At 35.4% G+C, this 22,475-nt stretch overlaps 1 protein-coding gene across 1 annotated transcript in view; it reads left to right on the plus strand.

Moving 5' to 3' along the window:
• LOC123542913 (inactive tyrosine-protein kinase 7-like) overlaps positions 1-22,475 on the plus strand; it is a 142,166-nt gene that overhangs the window by 110,531 nt on the left and 9,160 nt on the right. Inside the window, exons 8-13 of the mRNA XM_053542959.1 lie at positions 2,016-2,182; positions 6,470-6,609; positions 11,212-11,359; positions 11,760-12,062; positions 12,526-12,677; positions 15,833-15,953. Of these exons, the coding sequence (XP_053398934.1) occupies positions 2,016-2,182; positions 6,470-6,609; positions 11,212-11,359; positions 11,760-12,062; positions 12,526-12,677; positions 15,833-15,953 (1,031 nt within the window). The remainder of the gene's footprint in view (positions 1-2,015; positions 2,183-6,469; positions 6,610-11,211; positions 11,360-11,759; positions 12,063-12,525; positions 12,678-15,832; positions 15,954-22,475) is intronic.

Genomic DNA, 22,475 nt, shown 5'->3' on the forward strand with positions numbered 1-22,475 from the left:
AAATGGTCAATGTGACTTGCATCTCAAAGCCTCTGTTAGGAGTAGAATTCTTTCATGTGAGAAAGCTGTCCATTTGGCTTATAAAGGGACGGTTTGTAGTTTACCCAGGTGCCACTCTTGGGGTCTTTCACCCCAGTCAAAAACTAGAATATTGTCATGCTACCTATTATTGTGTCAGTGTAATGCTAAAACCAACAAGGGAACAATTGAAATAAACTAAAATCAGTTTATATTAAAGGTAGTTCTAAAATTGCCTAAGTTGGAAACACTCACAGATCTGCTTAACTTGAAAAATTTACATTAATTTATTGTATTTCAACTTTTGAAAGCTTTTTAAAATCACATTGTACACAGTATTACTTACAATCATTGAGTGCACGTGATTAATTTTGAGTAAAATATCAGATAGTTATAGAATTAAGTCTATAGCATGATGGAATCATCCATTCAGTCCTATGTTAGAGTAATTAATTCTCTCCGAGTTGTGACTTGAATGCCTTGCGTTAGCTGTCGGCTTTATGCAATGATAAGTATAAAGTCCTTGCATTAGAGAGAAAGGCGCGACTGATTTAATGCACATAAATGGTTAATAAATCCTATGCGATAAAAGATAATGTGTATTAGATACCTATTTTACGATAGGTTTACATGCAACTTCTTCATCATGCATTACGGACGGACATAATTCAGAAGAACACATTAATTCTTGAACAATAACTCTTAAAAGGAGCCATGGAAAGAAACCATTACTCACGGCCTTCTAATCTTGACGTTTAAAATACAAACTTTTATGATATATAGGATTATGGTTAACCGTTTACCTTGTTGGTGCAATTTATCACTTAGATTAATGCTTTATGTTTTTGAATTGTTAATTTTTATGGATGAAGAAAATTGTTTGAGCAAGATTTTTGACCTGATTCCGGGCCGACTTAGCCCACGTATAAAAAATTTCTTTGTACAGAATAGTCCATTTATATATTCAGGATTAAAAAGTGTTAATTAACAAAACTAAGTAGTGATAAGAATTTATAGGTGCTGTTGCAGAAGTTCATGTTATTTTATAATCAGACAGCATTCAAAAAATAAAAAGAATTACTTTCATCAACCTTGAATAAAAATGCATCTAATTGTGAGTGAATGAAAGATGTTTCCAAGAATTCGTAAACATTACAGCTTAAAAGTATTGGAAACAAATGGATCTACAGCATCGCCTGTTAACATTTGTAACAAACCTCCCACTTACAACATGGTCATTAAAATTGAAGGCAGAAATATGATTTATTAACAAATTAGTTTTATGAACCCAGCTGATGAAGTATAAACGTAAACTGAGAGAGCCGTAGAGCTGGACCATTTGGTTAGAGAAAATAAAACAAATCACAAAATATCTCATTTAATACCATAGTCCTGAGATTTAAGAGTCATTACTTGATATGAATGTAGATGTAAGCCTGGATACTGGGAAGCATTTGGGTGGGAATTGTGAACACAAGGGTATCATATTTGTTGTTTTTATGGTGTTGGTTGTTATTTTGGAAATTGTGAACTGTTTACAATGAAGATAAGTGCTGATGAGCCATCGGGAGATGAGTTGATCATGATGTAGTATCTTTAAACATATCATTTCTTCAGATATACATCAGTCAGCCATTTTGTATTTGAAATCGTTTAGTCCTAATAGTTTCTGAAGCTGTAGCTCTGTGTCTGCAAGTATTATTCTGTGTAATTCTACAATAGAAACCATTACTGTATTCAAAATTAGTAATACACCAATTCTTTTATCATAATGAAGTATTTTGAAAACAGCAGTCTCACAACAGTATAGATGTTTATTATGCGATATTTATAATAGGTATTAAAGTTCTAAGTTTTTCCAGTAGTTAAGTATGTAGTTTAACTTTACAGTTAATGATGGTATTGTTGCTGTTTGCTGACTTTGGTCAAAGTTACAAGTAGAAAAGTGTTTAATAAATATATAATGAAATATTTACTGATGTTTGCTATACTTGCAGATGGTTGAACAAGAATGACATGCCAATAGTAGATACAGGGGCTATAAGGACTGTAGAAAGCAACCTATACTTCGAAGATCCCCAGCAGATTGATTCAGGAAACTACACGTTTATCGTCAACAATACAGCTGGCCAGAAACAACAAAGTGTTTGGATTATTGTTTCAGGTTTGAAATTGTCTCTTGTTTACCTTGATTTTTATGCCTCCGAAGGGAGGCATATTACTTTTCAACTGTCCGCCCGTTCGTTAGTTTGTTCCTTCGTTCGTCACAACGTGAACTTTTTGCATGAAGGCACTTTACTCGCGAACCACTGCACCCGGGACCTTTAAACTTCACGTGCTGATAGAATTTATTGAGTACATGACCCCTACTGACTTTGGGGTCACCAGGTCAAAGGTCAAGGTGCTGCGGGGGGGGGGGGGGGGGGGGGCGGCATTTGTTACCATTAGTGACAGCATTTGTTACTATCTAAAATTACTCTCTTTTTTTTTAAAGCAATGAAATTTTGGCAATTAAAAGGGTCATATAAAGTGTCAAATGTACAATTGTCGTAACTTATCCATTAAATTCAGTGAGTTACAACAGTTTTGCAGCCAACTATTTTTTCTCGAAATTTCCTGCATTTCCATGTAATGTTTCTAATCACTTGGAGCCAAAAATTATGATAACATTTACACTGATTACAAGTTTCCAGATTTTTAGTAGAACAATAAGAGTACGGGATCTGCTATTATTACAAAAGAGAAAATCAGTTATAAGTGCACTGCATGGTTAAAATAAAAATATGACTTGTACAATCCTTTGAAACATGAGCAAGTTATCATATTTTTGTGAGATTTGTAGAAGATGTTAGAGGTCAAAGGGTTGTAACAATGATCTACCTCGATGAAGCTGTGCCTGGCAGACCCTGGTATGCCACTGCAAGACATAATTGGCACGCGCTAATAAATAAAATAGAAAAACAGAAACTTGATGCAGAAATATCAGTTATTATATCATTCTGCAGAGATATGAGGCATCGTTGATTGACAGGCAGTGATATAATAACCATTTCTTGTGTTACCTGTCAAAATATTTGAGAACATGTTCTCAACAAGTAAAAACAACCAAAAACTACTGAAATGTGTCAGTTACAACTTTTTGTGACATTAAATCCGTCAGAGATTCATAAAACTGCTATATGCTATGCTAATTCGTAAGATATAATTTTCATTCGCTATGTATTTTATGATAAAAAGAGTGGAAATAGATTTATGCAGGAGTATGATATGTGATAGGCAAAAAATAATGTTTTGATAATAAACCTTGGGTGTTCTTGACAGTTTCTGTTTCATTACAAAACTTAAAGTACATTCTTTGTTTTCAAAATAAATCTTTGTGCTATCTATAGGTTTGTATTGTTTAAGAGAACTAATGCCTATAATGCTGTGTCATAACCTTTGGTACCAGTCAAATTTTCATAATGGCTTTGTTAAGACCTTATGTGACTCATTTTTGTGTGTGAACTTTGATACCAGTCAAAGTTGATGAATGCAATACAATACTATACAGTTGTGCATATATAAAGAGAGAACATGATTAACTTTAAGACTAGAGTGGATGCAGTTGTCCAGCTAATGGTAACACTGTCTGACTACAAAACCAGGGGTCTTGAATTTAATCCTCTTCTCCTCCAACTAAAAATACTAACATTGGGAGAATCTTCTGTATCTTGCACTATCCTCCCATTACATTTACAGCACTAAGTCTTCAGGGTGAGTTACCCATATAGGTTACCAGTGGCAGCTATAAATAAGCTAACAAGTCTTAAGAATTTTGGTAACCAGTCATATTCATGTGAACTATGGTGCCAGTCAAATTTGATGAAAGCTTTACTAAGAATTTTGGTAACCAGTCATTCTGAAAAAAAAACAACAGAAATTCTCATAAGGAAACAGTTACGTCAGATTTCATGTTTGTTCAAAGTAAACGTTAAATCCCAGAATTTCTTTTAAGCAGGGGTGTTTTTATCTGTTTCATTTTGCACTCTTCTTGATGTGTATTTTAAAAGCTTCCTCTTAAAAAATGAGTAAATAAATTGGTTTTATTTTTGTGTAATTTTATCTGCAAGACAGGAAATTGCATGTAGACTGACTCTTAATGCATTTCCTTTGATCAGATAATCAGAAAAAATGTAAAATCGGGCTGCTCTTCTTACTGGAATGTTTTTTAAATGTCTCTAAAATACTGCAGGATTATTTAGATTATTTCCATTGTATTGCGTTATAAATGGTTTATAGTAAAATGAAGAAAAGTGGCAAAAACCTGTTGAATATCAAATACCTTAGTTACAAAGAACTTGGTTTGATTTGATATGTAAATGAAGTCTGTAGAAATTGCATGAAGGATAATTTTTATGCCCCTGAAGGGAGGCATATAGTTTTTGAACCGTCTGTCGGTCTGTCCGCAATTTTCGTGTCCGGTCCATATCTTTGTCATCGATGGATGGATTTTCAAATAACTTGGCGTGAATGTGTACCACAGTAAGACGACATGCAGTGCGCAAGACCCAGGTTCGTAGCTCAAAGGTCAAGGTCACACTTAGACGTTAAAGGATGGTGCATTGATGGACGTGTCCGGTCCATATCTTTGTCATCGATGGATGGATTTTCAAGTAACATGGCATGAATGTGTACCACAGTAAGATGACGTGCAGTGCGCAAGACCCAGGTCCGTAGCTCAAAGGTCAAGGTCACACTTAGATGTTAAAGGATAGTGCATTGATGGGCGTGTCCGGTCCATATCTTTGTCATCGATGGATAGATTTTCAAATAACTTGGCATGAATGTGTACCACAGTAAGACGACGTGTCACACGCAAGACCCAGGTCCGTAGCTCAAAGGTCAAGGTCACACTTAGACGATAAAGATCATTTTTCATGATAGTGCATTGATGGGCATGTCCGGTCCATATCTTTGTCATTCATGCATGGATTTTAAAATAACTATGCATGAATGTGTGACACAGTAAGACGATGTGTCGCGCGCAAGACCCAGCTCCGTAGGTCAAAGGTCCTAAACTCTAACATCCGCCATAACTATTCATTCAAAGTGCCATCGGGGGCATGTGTCATCCTACGGAGACAGCTCTTGTTTTTATGAAATTTGAGAAATTAAAATGAATGTGTGGCAGAGAAATGTGCTTTGGTTTTAATAGTTATGTTTCGCAGAAATTAATGATTATGCATAAAGCATGCTTTGTCACTATTTTCAGCTTACATTTATTAGCCCAGTTATTTGATTTTACCATTCAATAGTGGAAACAGGTGGTTGTAAAACATTATATGGCTTAATTGTGGTTTTAAACTAGCTGGATTTGCTAGTTCCTGTTTCGCCACAAATAAATATAGTTTTGCAAAGTTAGTTCAAGTGAGTGGACTGGACATTTGTGCATAAGAGGTAGAAATTACATAACGGGGGGAGGTGGGGGTGGGGGGTGGATTTTACCTCAAGTGGGAGAAATTATATGTTGAAGAAAATTATAACTCCAAACAGAAAAGTTATATCCCAAGTAGAAATTTAATTTCAAGACGAGGAATTATGAAGTGAGAATAAAAATTATACATGATTGTGCCAAAAGAAAAAATTATTATCTATAACAAATATAGGAATTTATATCTTGAGAGGGAGAAATTAGTCCTGTTTCTATTGTGCATATACTGAGAGAGAGAAATTGTATGCTGTTAAGTGTTTATCTTTTACCCATGCAGCAACAAAGCAATATAATGTACTGGCATCTTCTTAAAACCCAATCTACCAGTCTAACCTACCCAGATTAAATATCATAATCCAACAAGTTTTTGTATCACAATGCTGAAACTTTATCTATAATATACACAGGAGTGTATGTAGCAGTAAATCTTGAAACTCCAGAGTGATGAAACATTTCTGACATTGTTATCAAATAATCCATTTCTGGTGTACTGGTAAGTGAACAGTAGGCTGAAAGTTGGTATATATCATAGTGTATGTGTTGACAAACACTACCCAGAGAATAGTGTTGCCTTATCAGCCGTGATATTGAGAACAGGCTCCTAGACTAATTGGAAATTATTCCTCTGTATCAGTCAGAGGCTTGGTCTTGTGCAATTTTTTGTCTTGGTTATCTTTATATGAAATCTATAGCAAATTACCAGACGGGGAGTTAAAATAATGCTTTTTATAACCCAGACTCTACACAGACAGTGAGTTATCAAAGTTTGCGCCCAAAATGGTCGCCCCTCCTATATACAGGGCCTGCCTGCATCATGAGAACGATGACAGTACAGAAGTCTGCAAAATTAATCTATCCAACATGTAAAAAAATACAACCATTAATTAGTGTAAGAAGCATTTTCCTGCAATCTTATGTAATTTTTGATCTAAAGTAATTTTTTGTCATAAGTAAATGTTGTATGTTTTTTGCATATTACAGTGCCACCAACTATCCGAAGAGGGCCACAGTCTAAAGAGACATCAGAGGGACTAGATGTGGAGTTCACGTGTCAGATCTCCGGTACACCATATCCCGTAACAACCATTTTATGGCAGAAGGATGACAAATATATTAAACTGGTAACTTCAGTCACGTACAATATGTAAAAATTGCCATAAGAACATTGAGTGTTATAATATCCCTCTGAAGTGGTTTTATAAAAACTCTGTCTATCCATTTCAAATCTTTGTGGTTGTACATATAACACAGCTTGTGAAATATATTAAAACCACTCGTACATTGAAAGAGTTTTTATATTGATAAAGTGTTTACATTGGCTAAAATAGTGAATTTTTGAACAAATTTCATAGAATTTTGGCAAGAGCTGTTTTAAAACCAAATTATTTGGGGGAAAATGCAAAAAAAAAAGAAATAAAACACAGCTTCTGTGGCCAAATGGTTAAGATCCCTGAACTCTGATCACTGGTCCTGCACCACTATTGATTCAAAACCCCACTTTGGGTGTATGCTTCCATTACCATCAATGAGACCCTAATAGTAATACATTTAGTCTCTAGAACACCCCATTCACAAACTGTAGACTACTACAAGCTCTTGGAAATGCATAATCGTTGTGTAAATTAGTGTAAAACATTCAAAATATAGTAATATACCATGAATCAGGGTAGTCCAGAAAATTCTCTGAACCCTTGACAAAAAGTGTATGATAAATCTAAAATTAAAAAATAAATATTTAAAAGGTAAAAGATAAAATGATAATTTTACAGTAATTAATTTTCTAGTGTTAATGCAACAGCTAACCTAATATCCTGCATGCCAGTTAGTCTGCTATAATCAAAGGTTAATAATATATAATTAATTACCTCTTTGTCTCTACACGCCACACAGCTACTATGGTAAAGGATTACAAAATGTCAGGAATAAAAAAACATAAATACTAATTATGTTAAAGTCATGTTTTTTCCACAAGATAACATTCACAGAAAGTATCATTTTTTTGTTTATGTGTTAGTTTTTTGTGAGGTTAATGTAGCATTAAAAACTGTAACTACATTTCTTTTAACCTGTGTTGGATAAAGGCATTTTTTTGCAGTTTTATAGTTCTCTTTAAAAGTAACTGCACATAATATTATGAAAAATTAATGAATTGGTATATGGGTTCCTGAAACGATGTAAAATTATTCATTTCATAGAGAATTGTTCTTTAAATACTCATAGCAAATGTTTCTTTTGTATGATGATTATAATTCATTTAGAACTGATGCCATAAAAACTTATTCTGACTCTTGTAATGGGAATGCCAGCTTCCATAACATTTTTCCATTGTTTAAATGAAACAGTAAACCTACTAGTACTAACTTTAAAATGATTTTTTAAATGCTGTGTCATTGGTTGAAAAATTTACAAGTAAAATTTTGCCATGTTTAAGGATTTAACTCTAAAAGGCTAGGCATCATGGTCCTCTGACACTATTGCCGGTTAATTTGTTAGGAAAAAAAAGCTTTTGTAGAACAGTATAGATAGACTACCTGGCTTTCATTTATTTTGTAAGCCTGGCAAAATCATTAGGATTTCCAATATGCATAAATCTCAGTCACAATGTTAGTGTGATATCACTGAGGGCCCATTAAACAGATTATAACAGATAAAACAGTCCACGTTTTTACTCTAATATCAGAGAAATAAAGAAGTTCTTTCAGTAAAATAACTGGATATGTGATTGTATAATTGCTTCCTTAATGAAATTGTTTATTATTCGGCTGATTAAACAGAACAGCAAAAATCCAAATCTCTTTGATAAGTACTTAGGCCTGAAATCTCCTACTATCCTTTCTGAGATTGTCGTCTGCTGTTTACAGATTATGTTATTCAAAAGAACTAGAAAGATATTTTTATATGAAAAGATATTAATGTATGTAATTGTATGAAATAAAGTACAAATTAAGTAAATCTCCATTAATCTGAACAGACAGTAAAATGTTAGCGGTACTTGCGGCTAATGTTTCAAGCCAGTCTTCATGTGATTACCGTAAGGAGAACAAAGGAGCCCCCTGAGCTATTTGTCTCAGAAATGATTGAGCCGTGCCATGAGAAAACCAACATAGTGGCTTTGCGACCAGCATGGATCCAGACCAGTCTGCGCATCTGCGCAGTCTGGCCAGGATCCATGCTGTTCGCTTTCAAAGCCTATTGTAATTAGAGAAACTGTTAGCGAACAGCATGGATCCTGACCAGACTGCACAAATGTGCAGGCTGGTCTGGATCCATGCTGGTCGCAAAGCCACTATGTTGGTTTTCTCATGGCGTGGCTCAATTATGCTTGTTTCCAGATGAAATTCGTCCTAAGTATATTATTCCAGTATTTATTTTTATGATGCCCGCTTTCATTAATCTTTTCATTATATAAAGCTTTATATTTATGGCAGCCGCAGACTGTACATTACACTTCTAGATTCTTTGGTGAAGAACCAAATTTTAATTATTGAAGTACTTTCTTATTAATTCTGTCTTGATATGCAACATAAATTAGAATGAAAGGGTTTTCAAGATTTAAGAGGCGGCAACTTATCTTGTTTTAAGTTTCTTTCAGTTTATCTTGTTATAATGATATCAGAGTACTGGTAGTTTTCTTGGAAAATATGTAATGTACGAGGTACAGTCAAAAAGTTCCAGGACTCGCCCTATAAAAAGCATTTTTGATGTCCGGTCTTTCTAAAATTTGACATACATAAATTTCAATACAAATTCAGTAATAATGTTAATTGTTCTGAATTTCATATCAGAAATTCATTAGAAAAAATAAAGTTAATGATTATGTATAAACTATACTGATGTTGCTTTACAAGCCATATATAATCCAGGGCTAATTTAAAAAGGGATTAATCTTTTTATTCTGCTGCCAGAAATATTTTCCTGCCTTGTCTGTCCATCTGTCTACTTGATCTTTGTCCTGAAAACTCCTTCAGTCTTTAGGGATTTGGCCCAGACATACAGAAAAATATTACTATGAAGTGAATATAATACACATACCGTCGGGATATGAATATACCATGTCTGGTTAAGGTGTTATGCAGGATTGAAGTTTTAGCAACTTCTGTATATTGTTCAATACTTTACATAAAACTTGTTGAGACAATTTCTACAGTTTTCAATGGATCTGGCCCTAAACTTACAAAATATATCAGTATGAAGTCTGCATTGCTGTTAAATGGACTTGCTCATACTCCCGGGATATACATGATTGTACTATGGTATTTTTAAGTATGAAATTAATGATCCTGCCTATTTCATGCACCCTCACCTTCTCCTGTTTTTTTTTTCCATATTGTCAAGATTTACATTTACCTCAGCTTATTCCTCAGCCTGATTGCCTCTGATTTCCCCTAAATGCACCACAATCCTATTTTTCCCAAAAGTATTTTTTATGCTCCCACATTTATGTAGGGGAAGTGGGGTGGGGGAGGGCATAATAGTGTTGCTGCTGTCTGTAGGTCTTGTGTGTCCAACACCTCCCATACTTTTAGCCTGATTTGCTTTAAACTTTCACAGATGAACGAGCCCTGATGTGTAGATGACAATGTCATTGAAGAAAGTGACTATTTTTACTGCAGTTATGGCCCATTGATAGTGTTGCTATATAGAATATAGCAAAAAATCTTGTGTGTCGAACTCCACCCACACTATTAGACTGACTTTGGTCGAACATCCTTCATGTGAAGATGGTCTGTACTAAAAACTTTGCTATTTAGAGGATGGCACAGTATGTGGGGGAGGGGTGGGGGGCATCTGTGTCCTATGGACACAGTACTAGTTTCTAGTTTTTTCAGTTTATAGCTATAGATTTTTTTACAAATTTATCTTAGTAGTAAATGAATAATTATTACTAAATATGATAATAATTGATTTATCTACCCTTTACACTGAATTTTACATTTTGATATCATTGTAACTACAGAACAGAATTTGTTAAATTTGATATGAAACATATCTCTCTTTTCAGTTGATCTCCTTTTTATGTGCTGTTTTGTTATTTTTCATAATTATGGTAATACAATAGTTATGAAGATGAAAATTGAATAAAACTTACATAATGGTAGAAGTTAAAATGCATTTCAAACCATAACATATCAGAATTAGCTGCCATATTACATCACCTTTCTTTTTTTCCTATTATTTATTACCTGTGCTCACCTATGTCCAGGATATCCAGGAAGTATACATCAATTTCCAGAAAGTTCTTGTTCTGTTAGCCTGCCCCTCCCCCTCCCTCCCCCAGTTGGCTGAGAAGTGACCTATACTTATCAAAGATGCACCCAACTTTTTCGGCAAAGGAATAATATTATCTAAATATTTAGACTCAGAAACGCATCAGAGGTTACCATTTCATGCCTAAAATTCAAAACTTTCCACGGGGAGACCCCCTGACGCCCCTAAAATGAGAAGAGTACCCAGTTAATGCCCCAGAGGCCACCATTTCATACCTGTATTTCAAAACTTTCCAGCTAGGGTAAGACCTCCCTGACCCCCCTAACATGGGCAGAAGTCCTTCTTCCCCGTTCCTGTAACTATCCGCTCTCAGTGCTATGTGCCTTGGCGGTGACATCTTCGTTCTAGACTGGTGCCTTCCCCACCCCAAGTCAAATATTTGTGGACCCGGGCCTGGTTTTCTACTGATTTTATTGGTAGCATTATCTTCAGATACTATCCTCACTTTTCTTCAGGGGTCATCAAGGCACTATATGAACCTAAGGACAGGAGAACTTCGTATTTCCATGGTAACAGAAGAAGACAGGGGAGAGTACTATTGTATTGCTAACACAACAGGACAGAAACTGGTACAGTCACTTCCTGCAAGACTCAGAGTTAAAAGTGAGCAGATTTTTCCATTTACTTGAGATGTGCCTTTGAGTATTTCATTGCTACTGTTGTGTTTATGCCCCAAGTAGGGGGCATACCCATGTCCATCATGGCTCTTGTTATTGCTAAATATGAAATTTATACTTAATGATCATAGCCTGAAAAATAATTCTTGTCAGTTCTTATCTACATCCAGAAATAAATTAGTGGTTGTAATGGAAAATTTGTGATTTGTGTGGTAAATAACCATTTTGTGACCAAGAAGAAATACTTTAATTCGGTTTGCACTACTAGTCTGAACAAATTACCTCCCTTGGTAGTAACATTTTGACAAAATATACTAGAAATGATTTGATACCTGTAAAAATATATGCATAAAAATAATTTGTAAGCATTGTTTTATCACCACTAGGGAAACTGAAGTTCAGTACAGAGCCAGAGAGTAGGTATTTGGAATTGAACTCTGACGCGGAGGTTACCTGTAAAGCAGAGGCAGAAGTCACACCAAAGGTTAAATGGATTAAAGGGCTGCTGACAGGAAAATGGGTAGACAACAAGAATCTGGACTATACTAAACACATTATAGATGCTGACGGTGTTCTCTACTTCCGTGGGGTGCAGAGAAATGATGCTGGACCGTATACATGTGTTGCTATGGTGAGCAAAGGAATTACACAGGAATACATCAATAAGACCATCTTTATATATGTTGTTGGTACGTATTTAACATAATAAATGTAAGGGCATGATTTCAAAACAGATCAAACAGTTTAGGCAGTTTTTGTATTTCATGTCTAAATACTACAGCAGTGTTATAAAAATGCAGTGAAAATGATTTTGTGTGCAGCCACTAATGCCAAAGTATGTGAAACAAAACTGAAGCATGTGGAATACTTTGGTTCAACAAGATTTAAGTATTATAAGATGGAAACATTTCAGCTTTAAGAGGGGTAAAATAGATAATTATATAAAACAATAACATCCCCATTAGATAAGACAGACAAATCTGTTAACAGTTCGCATAGGTCTTTTAACTGCTTTTAGTTTTACTTTGCTTTCTAGTGCCACAGCATAAAACTTCTATCACAATATTTTAATTAAAATAGATAGTGTAAAATAATTTTGACAATAATTTAAGCAATGGTATGCTTCTTGATTTACACAAACATGAATTTCAGAGAGTCCGAAGTTCCAGATACGCCCTTTGAATACAACAGCATATGAAGAACATTCTATGATGCTACATTGTGTTGCCACAGGAGATCCTAGACCATCCATAATCTGGGACAAGAATGGCATCAGAGAATTCTGGGATACCAGTAGATATACAGTGAGAAGCCTTTGTTTAATATTAGTTCATTTTTTCCCCAACAGATCAAGAATTTTGTGATATATTGTAAAGTAATACCAATAGTGTAAGCTTCGGTTTGCCGTTCCAGACATTTGGATTTTGAACCCTCTTTAATTAGCTTGTTCTCAGCTTGGCTAACAAACCACATAAAGTCCATTTGCCTGTTTGGTCAATTGGTTGGTTTCAATCCCTTTCTCTTCTCAACTGTGAGATTGAAAAATGGCTATGGTTATAGATTCTATCCTGTGAAGAAGCTATCCAGGCGGCTTATAGAAAGTCTATGGTTCTGCCAAGGTGCTTGCCTGTGCCTGATGCCTGGAGGGGCACCAAGGGTCTTCCTGTACAGTTAGATCTGGAAAGTCATGATATGAACTAAATTGTGTTGGTGCGGCTTACAGACAGCTTAATAAAGTAGCCATTTGTCTTCAAGACTGAGTTATGTAAATCTAGCAGACAATGATCAATCCTTTTGAAGCATAGAATGCAACCAAGCAAAATGATTGTAGACTGATTTAGTCTGTTCAAGTTATTTCTTGTGAGTTATTCAGGAACACTGGTAGTTAAACTGACCGTCTTTATATAATCTTTATATCCATTGTGATTGTCTTCAGATTCAGGCTTTTGCTTGACTATTTGAATTTTTTAAAAGCAGAGCTATTGTTGTAACCCTTTAAAATTTGTCAGCATTGTCATCCATTTTAAGAAAGTTTTGCATGTAATTAGGTTTAAAAAGCAGGTTTCTCAAAAAGTACTTGGCTAAATGCTTCAAACTTTCCACATGGCCTAAAGGGCAGGGCTCCGGAAATTTTGATAACTCAATCGGTCCGAAACGAAAATCCTGATATCGGCGCTACCCCACCCACCGCATTCCCAATATTACATATTTTGTAAAGGAAGTGGCTATTCCTACGGTCCCGTAAGAATAGCCTCACAGGCTATTCCTACGGCTCTCCCGTAAGAATAGTGAGATAGTCCGCAGGTGGCTATTCCTACGGCCCTAAAGAGAGTTTTGTATGTCCATCTTTGTATTGGTATCCCGACCTACCCTAATTTTTTGGCCCGACCCTAAATGTTTTTATGGCATTGGAGAATATTTTTTCCTACATTTTAACAAAAAGTTGCAAAACTGCACTTTTTATGCTTTAAACATGATCAGTGATGTTAGAAATCAACTTAATGATGCTCTAAAGGCATAAACCCCTTATCTTTATTCAGTTTTTGACACAATTTTTTCTCTCGAAAAGTCTCCCTTAGAAAAAAAAAATCAAAAAAAAAAAAAAAAAAATCCGACCTACCTACCATAACTTTTTTGAGCAAGTTACCGGAAACAATTTTTTTTCAAGGTAGGCCTTATCGTTACATTCATTGAATTGATTGATTTGTTGCATATATCTATACATATATATCATTCGATAACAACAATATTACACATAGACTTAAATTAGCCTTTTAAACAATTTGTTCGAAAATATACCAGTTGAATTAATTCAGTACAATGCAATTCAAGATGGACATACAAAACTGTCTTTAGAGCCGTAGGAATAGCCACCTGCGGGCTATTTCACTATTCTTACGGGACAGCCGTAGGAATAGCCTGTGAGGCTATTCTTACGGGACCGTAGGAATAGCCACTTCCTTTTGTAAAACGTGATAGGGTAAAGAAATAAGCATGTCATGCATAAAAACTGAGTTACCAGTCACCGCGCGTTACCATACAATGAAGACAGTTATTCAGTGTTATGTGTGATCGTTACTTTGTTTAAATTTCGATGTTTTTCCGAGATAATACGAGGCATTGACACCGTGTGCGTAACTAGTCTAAAAGCCAACGCACGTGACTTCATTACCGTATACACGGCAGATACTTTGTGATGTTTCCTCATTCTCTGACGGAATTCTATAAAATACAATGCGTCAAAGTGAGTTACACGACACATATTCTCTGCTAAACAGCCTCAGTTTTTAAAGAATACTCTGCCGCGGACCGAATGTGTACGTTATTTGAACGCTGAGATCGAATTTCCCGCATGTATAGTACCAAAACGTCACGCGGGTTGGCCACGGATATTTCATTTCACTTACATTGTACTTCAATAAGCAACTACATTTTATAAAGTTATATGTTCTCTTCTGATGTAAACAAAATTTCATTTTGAAACGTTTTTTAAAAGACCGATTTGATTAACAGTGCCACTCCGGTTTTCTTTATCATTCGTGGTTGCCCGTCCATTTTTTTCTTTTTTGTACAGTCGGGTTGCAAAGACGATTTTCTGCATTTGTTTCAACTGGAGCCCCAACAAATGAATCATGTAATTTTTTCAAATCAAGTAATTATAAAAATTATTTTTATCGGTTTTCCATGTGATGTCTCATTAAATCAAAGACCTATAATGTACAATTATAGCTCTTTGATTAAATGCAGCGACCATTTGTTTGTTACCGTGATCAAACATAGCCATTTGAAATAAACCATCCGTCGGATTCTAAATAAAAGAAGTGGATCCCCGTCGAAATGATTTGGATCCAGTAAGAAACGTTAGGAAACCAGTCAAAAATGTTTAATACACCGCAGTCGGCTGTCTGCAAACATTAAAGGATGTGCCGCGCGAGCATTGATTGCGTCACGCGCTAATTACGGACCGATTATCAAAGTGACAATCAGACCGATTGACACTTTTATTGATTATCTGAAGGTGCGACCAACAATTTCCTACTTGGCAGGTGATCGTGTATTGAGATATAAGACCGAAATTTATACTTTTCTCCATTTTTACGGGACCGATTTTTTTCGTTTTTTCACTTCACGAATCGGTCTGAAAAGTCAAAAATCGGTCCAAAACCGACAAACCGGCAAATTTCCAAAGCCCTGCTAAAGGGGCAGGTTATATTACTTTAGAGTTTATTTTTTTACAAAAATTTGTGACAGTTTCAGATAACTCTGGTTTACATTTTAGCAAAATTATGCCCCTTTTTCAGCTTTTGTATATAAGCTAGTATTAGGTAGATGGACTTCAAAAAGTGGAGCATGTTGTCATTAGACAGCTTTTGTTAAAATTTTCTTGTATCTGAAGTAAATAATATGTGGAGTAGACACTTTCACAATGTTTTTTTTTTGTTGTTTTTTTTGTTCACAGTTTTATCCCAATGGTAGTATGTCAATATCAAAGGTTTACATGATGGATCAGGGAATGTATGGTTGTACAGCAAATAACAGTGCCGGTTCCATATACACTTCTGCTTACGTTTATGTTGCCAGTAAGTATAAAATGTGGTGTTTGTCTTTGTGGAAAGTAAACAAAAACAGTAAGCTATGAATGTACTGACTTGTTTCATTTTCTGGGGCTCTGATTAAGGTCAAATCAATTGCCTTTCAGAGATGTCAGTTTGAGCATCACTAAGGGCGTAGACTTTTTCATGTGAGGAAGCCATCCAGTTGGCTTATGGAAGGTCATTTGTTCTACCCAGCACCTGCTCCTGATGAAATAATGCCCAGAAGGGCACCTGGAGTTGTCCTCCACCATGAAAAGTTGTTAAGTCGCCATCTGACATAGGTGTGATATTAAAACCAACAACAAAAAAAAGAGAAAGTTTTTTAAATATGTGCCTTGTCTGGTTTGGTTCACCTATTTACCCTGATATCTATTCCTGCGTCAGTCTTTTTGTCTAATCCTTTTTTTTCCCCCAAAAATCTTTGTATTTAACCACATAATCTTCCTTGTATCTTGCACATATTTGAGTAGGATTTTATAACACTTGCATCAAACCACTGCATATCAGACATATTTAAGTAGGATTATGTCCAGAATCCATCTTCCAATAATGCAAATCCAAGGTCACAACTAATGCCAAATGTTTGTGCCTTGGATTTAAAGTCTCATCAATGTTTTTTTTAATATCTGGACATGTTTTTATTTGGCCTGTGTAAAATATTTACCCAATTGATCAGGTATGTAAGGCATGTGTTCCAAACAGACTGACTGACACAAGTCTGTACTGAATGCATAAAGTCGGACTTTGGATTTATCAATATCTCCTAAACTCTTGAATGATTTTCAAGAAACTGTCAAGTGCTGTCAAGTGCACACCAAAGCAAGACAGTGTTCATAAACCACAGTTAACTATTTCTCAAGCTCAGTTTCAGCAGCTGACCTAATGTTTATTTGCTTATTTCAATATCTGACCACTCTTGAAACTCGTTCCAGATGAAATCCATCTTAATTAGACAGAACATGAGTCGACAGTGTTAACTTAAGTTTCTTACCTTTGGTCATTACTGCCATTTCTCTGGAAAGGCAATAAAAACAAGGAGTGCCTTTCTTATAAATTAACAATGTTACTCTTAAAAAATGCATACTCAAAAAGGAATACAAATTCATAATGTTCATTTGTTTAAATTTGAAAAGTAAAGGCAAAACATCTAGAATGAAAAATTTTTGTAGTTTATGTGATGTATGTCTAGTGTGTCTGTTCTGTTACGTGAATCTCCTGTGTGTGTTTTCCTTTTCAGACGAGAAATATGTTAAGACATATTACAAGTTATTAATAAAAGAAACAGCTCCGTCTGCTGCAACAACAACGACAACAACAACAACAACATTCCTCAAACCATTCATGCTAATAACAGTTGGATATATGTTAAATAAATATGTGACTATATGGCATTAATATCTAGTGCAATGGAGTGATCAAGCAGATTTAGGACTGTGTTAATTTTGTGATAATTGTGCGTCTGCTGAGAGTCCACTTTCTGACCAATGCGTCAAAAAACTTTTTTTCTATCATTTTTTCTTTACATTCCAGTACTGTTGTCTCCCCTTGGGGAGACTTTGCTATGGAACCTCATCTCATGTCTTTATTTTCCATATTTCTGCTTTGAAAACTTGAAATGTTAGCATACATGCATGGCCGCTAAGAAGCTTCAACTTACAGCATGAATGGTTTCCAGGAGTATTGTAGTAGTCGATAACCATTTCACCCCCTATATTCAAGTTTTGACTATTCCATCACACTATATGGACAAGTCCATTATGGTAATATAGGGTTGAAATGGTTACAGTTGTTTTTTCCATGAATGAAAAATGCTTTTAGTTACAAATAGTTTTAACTATAGAAAAATATCTAAAATGCTTTTCAGATAGAGTATGTGAAGACAAGCTTATCATAGAGGCAGATTTTATCAGTAGACAGTTAGACTTTCATGCATACTAGCTTAAGATGCTATGATATAGCTTAAGTTCTAACATACTAAAATCCCATGTAATACATGCAGGCTTATCAGGGCCAAAAAGATTATTTATGAGCTGTCTGTCTGATTAACATTTTACCCTTACAAGTGTCATCAGTCATCCTCTGCCAATAAAGGATGCAAGTATTTGCAATAAGAATATACGTGCCAGACTAGTTAGGTAATGACATCCATAAAATATGAGGCTGTTTGAACCTTGTGTAGACAATATAGCTCAGTTATTCTATTTTAAATGAAGCTAATAACACTACACTTCCTAACTGAAAGCTCAGGAAATAGATTTTCAGACTACTGATCTAGTTGTGTTTTGATTGAAAGTTAGACCAAACATGGTGTGTGCAAAGTCTATCCACAACTCCTTTATACCAGGAAGTTGTCTCTTCATGTAGTGATTAAAGTGAACAGGTTAGATTTGGTATTTAATCCTTCGCAATAGCTGGGTTAACTTTTATATCAAAAATTATATTTCTTAATATTCAGTTATAAGTTATGTGATAAGATTTTGTCTGGGTCATTTAAGAAGACTTACTGTGTAAATTGTATTGAAAGCATGAACCTTGCAGAGTCATTACCAACTTGCATCATTGAAAATTAGTACTGTTGTCTTACAAGCTTTGTACGATCTTGACCCTGCCTTGGTTCAAACTTGCAACCTTTTTATTTAGTGGCTGACCTCTGATCCACTATGTTGCTGAGATGCTATTGATGCATATGTTTATGATACACTATATATTAAAGCTGGAGTGCTTTAAAGTTGTAAAAATTTCTATATTGCCCAAATTTTAAAAGCAAGAAAATGAAAGCCTATGTAATAGTTAAGAAAACAAGAATTTGGACATTTCCTATGAACCATCTTACGATGTCTGTAATGTGAAGTCTGCCTGTGGGATGATTTATATACACTGTCTCAGAGACATAGCAAGACATGAAAAATACCAAAGCAAAACCTTTACAGGGGGTCCGAGAAGTCCTTCCACAAAAAGTTTCGTTTTCCTTCTTTAACTGTTTCTCAGAAAAAAGGTGTAGCTATGCCAGAGTGTCTTCAGAACTAAGCCAAATACTAGGATATGCTTACAGAGTACAGATTATCCAAACATTGTGGAATATTTACATGGATGACAAAAAACAGCCATTAATCTAATTTCTTCTTGATCTCAGCTGATCCTTATGTCTATATGTCTAATATCTCACAGCTTCCTAACTGCATTATAATTTGATTTATGTATGTAAGTTAAGTAACATAAAAAGTAGTCCCATATGTTTAGCTATGACTGACACGTGCCAATAATGTCAGAAACTGCAATGAAAAAGGGCTGGTATTTTTTACTCTCAATGTTTGCTAGAATAAACGTGTGATTTTATTGTTCCTCATCTACTTAGAACAACATCATGTGAAAATAACTGTTTCTTTCTTGTTGTAAAAATTCTTTGCAAATGCAGGTTAAACAAGATGTGTAATTAGCATTTAAACCAAATAGCTTAGACACATTTTTAGCCCACCATCATCAGATGGTGGGCTATTCAAATCTCTCTGCGTCCGTGGTCCGGCGTCCTTCCGTCCGTCCGTCCGTCCTTCCGTTAACAATTTCTCGTTATCGCATCTCCTCAGAAACTACCAGGGGGATTTTGACCAAACTTTGTCAGAATGATGTATTGGTACCCTAGTTGTGTCCCCCTGAAAATCAGACTGGTTCAACAAATTTTTAGTAAGTTATGGCCCTTTGTTTATTTCTATAATTTACATAGATTTATATAGGGAAAAACTTTGAAAATCTTCTTGCCCAAAACCACAGAGCCTAGGGCTTTGATATTTGGTATGAAGCATCATCTAGTGGTCCTCTACCAAGATGATTGAAATTATTTCCCTGGGGTCTAATATGGCCCCGCCCCGGGGGTCACATGGTTTATATAGACTTATATAGGGAAAAACTTTGAAAAATCTCCTGTCCAAAACCACAGGGCCTAGGGCTTTGATATTTTGTATGTGACATCATCTAGTGGTCTTCTACTAAGATTGTTCAAATTATTCCCCTAGGGTCAAATATAGCCCCGCCCCGGGGGTCACATGGTTTACATAGAATTATATAGGGAAAAACTTTGAAAATCTTCTTGTCCAAACCACAAAGCCTAGGGCTTTGATACTGGTAATGTAGCATCATCTAGTGGTTCTCTACCAAGTTTGTTCAAATTATCCCCCTAGGGTCAAAAATGGCCCCGCCCCGGGGGTCACATGGTTCATTATAGACTTATATAGGGAAAAGCTTTTAAAATGTTCTTGTCAATAACTACAACATTCAAATTTGGACCACATATGTATTTTTGAGTGGCAAGATGAACCTTGACATGAGTTGACCTTGATTTTGACCTAGTGACCTACTTTCACATTTCTGTAGCTACAGCCTTCAAATTTGGACCACATGTATATTTTTGAGTGGCAAGATGAACCTTGACATGAGTTGACCTTGATTTTGACCTAGTGACCTACTTTCACATTTCTGTAGCTACAGCCTTCAAATTTGGACCACCTGCATAGTTTTGTGCACTGGAAAAAACTTTGACCTTGATTTTGACCTAGTGACCTATTTTCACATTTTTGAAGGTACAGGCGTCAGATTTGGACCATATGCGTAGTTCCGTGTTTCAAAATGAAATTTGATATTGATTTTGACCTAGTGACCTACTTTCACATTTCTCAAGCTACAGCCTTCAAATTTGGACCACATGCATAGTTTTGTGTACCAAAAAAAACTTTGACCTTCACATTGACCTAGTGACCTACTTTCACATTTTTGAAGGTAAAGGCTTCAAATTTGGACCACATGCATAGTTTTGTATTCCGAAATAAAATTTGACCTTGATTTTGACCTAGTGACCTACTTTTACATTTCTCAAGCTACAGCCTTCAAATTTGGACCACTTGCATATTTTTGTGTACTGAAATGAACTTTGACCTTTACATTGACCTAGTGACCTACTTTCACATTTTTAAGGTACAGGCTTCAAATTTGGACCACATGCATAGTTTTGTATTCCGAAATAAAATTTGACCTTGATTTTGACCTAGTAACCTACTTTTACATTTCTCAAGCTATAGCCTTCAAATTTGGACCACATGCATAGTTTTGTGTACTGAAATGAGCTTTGACCTTTACATTGACCTAGTGACCTACTTTCACATTTTTGAAGGTACTGGCTTCAAATTTGGACCACATGCATAGTTCTGTATTCTGAAATAAAATTTGACATTGATTTTGACCTAGTGACCTACTTTTACATTTCTCAAGCAACAGCCTTCAAATTTGGACCACTTGCATAGTTTTGTGTACTGAAATGAACTTGACCTTAAGATTGACCTAGTGACCTACTTTCACATTTCTGTAGCTACAGGCTTCAAATTTAGACTACATGCATAAGATTGTGTACCGAAACAAACTTTGACCTTGACATTGACCTAGTGACCTACTTTCACATTTCTCAAGCTACAGCTTTCGAATTCGGACCACATGCACAGTGTTGTGTACTGAAATGAAATTTGACCTTGAGCTAGTCAATAAGTCTTGAAATTTGGAGCACTCAAAAATGGCACATTGGTGGGCGCCAAGATCACTCTGTGATCTCTTGTCATATTTACAAACATTTTTGAATGTTAGTATCTTATTTCCACAAGTCATAAAATTTCTCAAGTCTTTCTGGGTTGTAAGTGATACCCTGAATTCATATGTTTTTGGAACAATTAACAAGTCTTGAAGCAGGAAATAAGTCACACTTTACAGACCATGGCTGTTTATCTGTAGAATGTGACTGTTAGATGTATGAACATTGACTGTATTATGTGAAAACTGTTTAGAAATATTTATTACAGATTTGTGTAATTTGTAACTTACAACTTATCTACATGAAACAGATGTGAAGAACAGAGTCAGATTTCTCAAAACTTTATCCAGTGTATAAACAATCCATATCAAGTAAACAATCCACAGCCAATAAACAATCCACAGCGAATAAATAGTCCACAGCTGATACCAATCCACAACAAATAAACAATCCACAACCAAATAAAAAATGCACAACCAATAAAAAATGCATAACTGGTACTAGTCCACAAAAATAAACAATCCACAGCTGATACCAATCCACAACAAATAAACAATACACAGCCAATAAACAGTCCACAGCTGATACCAATCCACAACAAATAAACAATCCACAACCAGTAAACAATCCACAACAAATAAACAATCCACAGCTGATACCAATCCACAACAAATAGACAATCCACAGCTGGTACCAATCCACAAAAAACAGTCCACAACTGTCTTCTAGTCTACCTTGTCTTGACTTTGTTTGTTTTTAGGAGTAATGTCATTCAGTAATTCAGTAATATTTAGTCAGTAGACAGCTGACAGTAGGTAATGTTTTGAGCAACTTGGTCAGTAACATAGACATCAGTGTCTTGTTGTTCTTCAACAGGATAAAGTTTGGAGCACTTCAGTCAATGTCATAGACATTCAGTGTTTTGTTGCTCTTAAAGA

Source organism: Mercenaria mercenaria, chromosome 1 (genome assembly GCF_021730395.1).
Source record: "Mercenaria mercenaria strain notata chromosome 1, MADL_Memer_1, whole genome shotgun sequence".
NCBI lineage: Eukaryota > Metazoa > Mollusca > Bivalvia > Venerida > Veneridae > Mercenaria > Mercenaria mercenaria.